The sequence below is a fragment of the Pinus tabuliformis genome, chromosome 9, assembly GCF_031772625.1.
Source record: "Pinus tabuliformis cultivar Carrire ecotype Pingquan chromosome 9, CPIR1, whole genome shotgun sequence".
Lineage (NCBI taxonomy): Eukaryota > Viridiplantae > Streptophyta > Pinopsida > Pinales > Pinaceae > Pinus > Pinus tabuliformis.
In genome coordinates, this window is record NC_142307.1 from 1219469965 (window position 1) to 1219477528 (window position 7564).

The following is a 7564-nucleotide window of genomic DNA, read 5'->3' on the forward strand; positions in this document are numbered from 1 at the left end:
ATTCTCGCCCTCATCTGAGGTGTTTTTCGCCTATGAAAAAGGAGAATCATCAAATATCTTTCCTTTGTCAAGAGCTTTAGATATACAATCCTTTTTGTAGTGCCCTTATTTTCCACATTTCTAGCATACCTTTACTGGTTTTCTGGGAGATTTAGATCTACCCCTATATTTAGACCTCCAACTTAAGGACTTATTTATGTTTTTGTTCTCAGACTGTCCTCTTACAGACAAGTCATCTCCATTCTTTCTCTCCATATTTTTCTATCTCATCTCCTCCAACAACAAGGATGACACTATTTCATCAAACTTCAAAAGTAGTTATATTGCTACCTATTGCAACAACTAGACTATTCCACAACTCTAGTAGATAACATAGAAAACTGATGCACTTATCTTCATCCAAAATTTTAGTATCAATAGATAACGACTGACTTACCATAGTATTAAAGGAATTTGGATGCTCTGTCACCGAGTCTCCATCCTTCATTCTGTGGTTATAAAACTATTTTCGCAAGAATGGTTTGTTCAGCAGAGACTTAAAATGGTACAAATTCCATAACTTGTCCCACAAACCTTCACCATAGCTTTCCCTAATACATTCAACAATATTTAATTTGAGAGACATAATCATATTGTCCTCTTCTCCTTCTGATCTAGCTTCGGCCGGTCTTTTATCGACATTCTTGTTTATGTCGAACTAGGATCTAGAACAATTCACTAATCTTAGTCCACCAACAAATCCTCCATCATGAGCTTCAAAAACTCGAAACCTTGATCATTAAGTTTCTCTATCTCTTCTTTTCCACTGTTTTCCATCTTCGTTAATTGTAAGAATTGATCCTGCGGATCTCCAACTGAACAAAGTCTACCACAGGCCTAAGAAAAAAACCTCAGCAACAAAGGCCTCCACTTGAAGTTGAAACTACTCTGATACCAAATGTAGTTTTTAACATTGTATACAAACTACCTATAGACGAATTCTTAAAAAGTAAAAATAAAAAATGGTAATAACTTGAAACAAATATATATAACTATTTTCCCTTAGATCCCAAAACTAGGACTACCTGATTTTTTTTATTATTATTCCTTTCAATGTTATAATACATATATATACATGTTGAAGTAATCATAAAGCCCAATCCATAACCCTTGATTATAACATAACCGTAGTTCCCTTGACTAGATCTACAAAATACAATGGTAATAAGACCATCATGCCCAAAACCATGTGCAAAACCCATGCACAAAACCATGGGTAGATCTGCCCACCATCTTTGGGTCTATCCCTATCATTGGGTCCGGCTAACTATTACTAGGCTTGCATTTTAAAGAAACAAATCTCGGGGCACTGCCCCAAACCGCATGGAGGGGGCCTACCGCCCCCTACAAACCCACCAAGAGGGGGGGTTGCTGCCCCCCGAGACAAGATACAATGCATGGGGCTATTCATGGAAAGAATATAACACACACCCAACATACTTAGCAATCACTAAATGATACGTCTACTTCCTTAGAAAGAACTTAGTGGTTTATCAAACCCTTTTTCGATGCACCTAAGTGGCTGAGCTAGCCTAGTGGTTTATCAACATTCTAATAAGCACCCAAATGGTTTATCAACTCGTTCGACAAGTAACGAGTGGTTTATCATCTTTCTAGCAAGCACTTAGTTGTTTATTATCTTGCTCAACAAGCATTAAGTGAATCAAATCTCCACCGAGCCTTGATTGGCAAACCAAATTAGGCACACAACATTGGCTACACCAATATCACAAGGAACAATATCCCAGCTATAAAGCATTCAATTGAGACATTTCTTGTCATGTTGTTGTTGCTCTTGCACTTCTTTCCTTGTTTCTCCTCCTCCACAATCTTTGCTTACTATGGTGTTTTGTGTCCCTATGCTTATTTTTCATGTTGAATTCTTTTCCAACATGTCAAATGAGAAGGGAACAACACAGGACTTGTCCTCCACTCAGGCGACCCATACACAACTTCTTTGTCTTTTGCGCAAAACATTTAACTCACTAAGGAGAAAGGTAGAAAATAAATAAATGGATTGGTTTAGGTTAAGCACATTACAAGAAATATAACCTACTTAGAATTTTGAATCTCTATCGACTTCCCCAACATAGTCATAATTTTCATTTTTACATCATTTACATAAATAAATTCATATAGCGATATTTACATGGGCGAAACAAAAAGGGTTATTATAGCAGTATCCCTCTGGCCATAGATCTTACTTATTTGTACTTGTATCCATTTCCATTTTAAGAAAGAGAGAGCAATGCAACCTCACTTTCTAGCTGGGTTTTCTCTGAGAGAGGTTACCTATGGTATATATTGTGTTTTTATGTTTGTGAGTTATTGTATTTTTGTTTTTTCTCTATTTTTCATATTTTACATATTTCATGCATAAATAATTTACTTAATAAATACATAAGTATAAAGAAAATAAACTTCATAGAATAGATTTCTAATTTTTAAGTATAATTTTATCAGACCTATTATGGTAAACTACCTAGTGGGTTACCCACAATAATTTATGAATCAATGATATGGAATTATTGGTATAGTAAACCACCTAAATTAATCAGTATTGAAAAAATAAGACAAACACACTACCTACAACCAAAGGATCACAATATCTATGTTATTCAATCATATCGTAACCTACCTACTCCATAAACTCTAGATATAAGTTTATCTTATTATTATTAGTTTGCTAATATCAAAAGCACCTCTTTCCCTCAATGTTAATTTCTTGTATTTAAAAAAATCATAATAATAATTCTTGAATATATATATTTGTAATTGTAAGAAGATCAATTTGAAAGGACAATTTTTTCTATATATTGGTTTCCTATTAATTCTCTTATACATGTTATTTTCTTTTTCTATATCATTCTTTTTATTTTTCTAATCTTTTTTAACTCCCTCTCACCACATTTCCCTCTCAACTCACATAAAAAGAAAAAAAAAAACATATCTTCCTTCCACTAGTCACCTTTCTCCCTTTCTTCTCCATTATTTACTTCATTACAACAAAAATAAATAAAATCTAAAATAATTTTAAAAACTTTTACTTTATTTTATTAATCTAATTCAACCTATCACCCTTCACTTTTTTCTCCACAATTCCTCATTCCCTCCCTTTATCTTATTTTGTTACATTTTCTTCGCTTTACGCTTACTTAGCCTTCCAAGCTACTTTATCTCCTTTAAGTATCAATTACCTTACCTCCTCAATTGATACTTGCCTCCGAAATCTCAACTATCTAATTTCCTAGGTAGCTTTATGTAAAAATTCCACTTATTAGTGAGACGTGCTTAACAATCAATTTGGGTTTTCATAAAGTGGTTAGGCTATAATGTTTTATATCCAAAGCCCACACCTTTTATCCTTGTTAGTCCCTGCCCGGACTATAGCGTTCGATCGAACGTTTGACCGCCTATTAATCCATCGTTTGACCGCCTATTAATCCATCTGTTGACCGTTTTTTTTAATGTTTTCTTGTGTTTTAACCAAAGTTTAATCGTAGCAATTTTGTTCACTTAAACTTTATCCAAAGTTTTAACTCTGAAAGCGCATTGTACTTCTTATTGCAGGCTTCACGTGGCCCGATGCAAGAAAATTGTGGCAATACTATTTTAACCAAAGTTCTGTCATTTTATGTACCATGTCATTTTATATACCATTTCCAATTTGTATTTTATCCAAAGTCTGGAAAATTATGGTGACAAACATGAAACTTAGGTGCATGCAAAGTTTATTATATAGCTGCCACCTCTGATGCAGCTGGCTACCACTGTCTGCGATCGTCTGCCACCTCTCAAGTAACTCGCTACGACATTAAGGTACCTTCCTAATTTCTGAAGGAAAGGTGGTTCGTTCTGTCGGCCCAAAACCTGCAACTACACAACTCTGGTGTCACAGTTTCAGACATGGGACAAGTAAGTTTTGTGCTTGGTTTTTGTTAATGAGGGATTGTTTTCTTTAATCCTAGTTTACACTTGACTCATCCTAACTGCAACAGGTTCAAAGTTCTGCTGCGAGATGTAATGAGTTGCGCCCTTTGTTTCTGGAGGTCACCAGAAGATGCTTATGAATATATATTCAGCTTTTCCCTTAACTCGTGAAAGGGCTAAAGGGAATTAATTGCTACAGGTCACCGTTGGGTCGAGGATTGCTTATTTTTACCAAGGCAAGCTAAATTTCAATGAATTTACAGGGTTTTCCATGAGTTCTCTAAATACTGGGTGGTTTTCATGAGTTTAAGCCTAATTGGTTTTGGTCATTGCAAGAATTTCTTTTGATTTACTGTTATTCGGCTTCTATATGAACTCTCACGTTGAGAAGAGGAAGTTAATAGAAAACTTCTCTTACAGGTACTTCTTGACACCTGCGAGGGTTGAAATTGGCTTTAGGGTTTTCATGCTATGTTCCTCCATATTCGCCAGCACCAACTTGACATTTAAATGGACATATTCTAAGTTAGTTGTTTAAGTTCATTCATAGTTGTGGCCCTAGCAACATTATTAAGCAGGCGGTTTTTAAAAGATTATGTATAAAGGGATGGCCAGCAGTCAAACCCTCTTCCGGTTACTGTGTTGTTTCTATTCCAGACCCAGTGCTGGGATTTACATGAAAATAGTACTTATGTTGTGTATTTGTAAATGTCATCTATTTTCTTGTATTTCAACACTTTTGTAATTTGAGCCGAGGGTTCAAGGTAACTGATTGTTCAGTTATTCGTAGAAAGACTCTTGTCCTAAAACAGGGAACGACAAATATTTGGAGCTGAATGTCTGATATTATGTATTCTTCCCTTACAAGCCGTTGATACTGGGACTGATCCGATTGTTCCTGTCCATCATGTGGTAGCTGAGGTTCCATCCATGGCAGCCTAGGATGTTCCGTGTAATGTCATCATGGTGGGCGAAGGGAAGGCAGTGTTCCATGACTTTCTTGGCATGAGCTTCCTCAGCAGCGAATCATGGGGTGCTACTGCTACAGCTAGACATGAGGAGGCCTCCAGGAGCACAGGCGTCGTAGACGGAATCGACCATGGATCCTTCTCAGCGGGCAGCAGGCTTCTCTCAGGGCATCTCGGTTTAGCAGTAGCAGCAGCTGCTCCTTGTTCTTCAGATCCAGGATCAGGTTAATCTTTACTTCTCATCTTAGCGAGAGGTTTTCTTTTGGTTTCTTGTTTTTATCTGATTAAAGAATGTAAAATGATGGTGTGTTTCGCAGAGAGGATGTCGTGTGGAAAGTGGGAAGGCATACATGGTGGCATGGGTGCTTTGGGCAGCAATAGATCAGTAACAGGAGGGAAGAAGAGGGAAACTTCCACTTCGAGCCTTAGAGAGTCCTTGCAGGATACTTCAGAGAGTTCGGGTGGAATTAAGGTAGCGGAAACCCTTATCTCTCAGCGCTACTAATGGCTAGGAACAGAGTTAGAGCTTTTGTTTATTTTACCTGTAATAGAAACTTTGCCAATCTAGAAACTGTCTTTGTGGTGTAAGCCCCCTTTGTTGATGCCGTAGCATCTCTGTAGCGCAGTACTAACATCACCTTTTGTGACCCCAAGTTGATGCAATTGATCTTCTTTCACTCCAATACTAACATCACCTTTGGTGTTTCCAGGTTGATTCTATGGTATTTTCTCACTTTAGTACCAAAGGCCACTCCACTACTAAGATTACCTTGCCTTTGGTGTTTTCCAGGTTGATTCTATGGTATCCTCCTCACTTTAGTTTAGTACTAAAGACCACTCCAGTACTAAGATTACCTTTTACGTTTGGTATTTTCAGGTTGATTCTATGGCATTCTCCCGCATTATAGTACAAAAGACCCTTTTGTTGTTATGCTTCATGGCTTTCTTTGGCTTGTGGTTATTATCTTTTATAATCTGTTCACAATTGTTATTATTACAGTGGTATATATTTATCATGGAATTTCATATCCTATTAACTGTTACTTAGGCCAGCCCTACGTGCAGGCTGTGGTAAAGGAGGCGCTGCCAATGCATCCGCCTGGACCGCTCCTATCGGCGATGGAATGTGTGTTCCGGCGGGCACGACTGCCATGGTGAATATGTGGTCGATTACTCACGACCCCAGCATTTGGGAATCACCTCATGAGTTCCGTCCGGAGAGGTTTGTGGTGTCGGAAGGCGGGGAAGACGTGGATGTAAGGGGTAATGATCTGAGGCTTGCGCCTTTTGGTGCTGGTCGTCGTGTGTGCCCGGGGAAGGCTCTGGGCCTTGCCACTGTTAACCTCTGGGTGGCTAAGCTCCTCCATCATTTTCAATGGCTTCCTCATGCTGAACATCCAGTTGATTTGTCCGAGGTTCTTAAGCTGTCCTGCGAAATGGCTCATCCTCTTCGTTCTGTTCCCATCATACGGGTGCCAGCTTTCACTAGCTAATTAAATCCTCCCCCGTTACCTGCTAATTGCGGTACCTCCTGTTCTGTTTCTGTTTGTCAGTATTACTAGGCACTATATATGCGTCGATGCCGTCTCCCATTATGTATTTCGATTGCATGAGCACGCACTATCATGCAATGCCGTTCAATCTTTAGCTCTCCGGTTATATGTATTTCGATTATAAGTGGTACTTTTTCTGACCCATCGTCGTCATATGAGACTGTGTGTCTCTGTTTGGTTATTGCGATCGATAGAACGAACGATGGATGGTCGTTTTGGGTTTGAATAATGGTGAGCTGCACGTTAAATTTTTGACAATAAAGATGAGTGACCACGGATATTTTTGCATGGTTGGTTTCTAATGGATGGATTTTTTCAACTCTTTCTTTCTTTTTTTACAGTCAGTCAACAATTTTATTTGTTAAAGCATAAATTACATTACATGGTGCAATTTTATTTGTTAAACCATATATATATATATATATATATATATCACGTAAATTACATGGTGTATTCCTGTATAGCAGAGGCAGATGTCGTGCATAAATTACATTACATGGTGCAATTTTATTTGTTAAACCATATATATATATATATATATATATAACGTAAATTACATGGTGTATTCCTGTATAGCAGAGGCAGATGTCGTCACACCATTGTCAATGGTTTTGAAAACGATTTCTACACAATTAGGTGAGACTTACCAGCAGTTCAAGTTTGATATTTAACCTCATCATTTGAGACTTACCAGCAGTTCAAGTTTGATATTTAACCTCATCATTTGAATTATAAAGTTACTTACACGAACGAAGATCTTTGTTCCTTTATTTCTTTATGTACCTGCACGTTCAGAAATCTCTGCCCAACATTTCGTACGGCGATAAGCCACTTACGAGCTCGGTCGGAGGCGACCTCGATCTGTCCGAACAATGCGCACCCATTTTTCTTTTTAAGCTATCAATTTGCAAATATTAGTCAAGTTAAAATTGCAGCTACCCCGTTTCAAAGAAAGTTTATGCTTTTCAAAACCATGGAAAATGCAAACACTTTGAATCAGATTGACCTGTATGTAGAACAGTCTATGGATGCGATCATTTTTGTGGCATTGTTTTTATCGGGTTTTGATTTTTA

The 7564-nt window shown here is 37.6% G+C and overlaps 1 protein-coding gene across 4 annotated transcripts; it reads left to right on the forward strand.

Annotated features, from left to right (window-relative positions):
• Nucleotides 1–4401: 4401 nt before the first annotated feature.
• LOC149152925 (uncharacterized) lies at nucleotides 4402–6157 on the forward strand. Of its 4 annotated transcripts, XM_089440057.1 has the most exons (4): nucleotides 4403–5161; nucleotides 5255–5409; nucleotides 5648–5727; nucleotides 6003–6072. In XM_089440057.1, exons 1-4 carry the CDS (start codon nucleotides 4933–4935, stop codon nucleotides 6010–6012), a joined length of 474 nt encoding a protein of 157 aa, XP_089296183.1. In that variant the 5' UTR covers nucleotides 4403–4932; the 3' UTR covers nucleotides 6013–6072. The 4 variants fall into 4 exon arrangements, with proteins under 4 accessions (XP_089296181.1, XP_089296183.1, XP_089296182.1 ...); XM_089440055.1 differs by lacking the exon at nucleotides 5648–5727 and having other exon boundaries at nucleotides 4402–5161; nucleotides 5991–6110; XM_089440056.1 differs by lacking the exon at nucleotides 5648–5727 and having other exon boundaries at nucleotides 6003–6157.
• Nucleotides 6158–7564: the final 1407 nt, after the last annotated feature.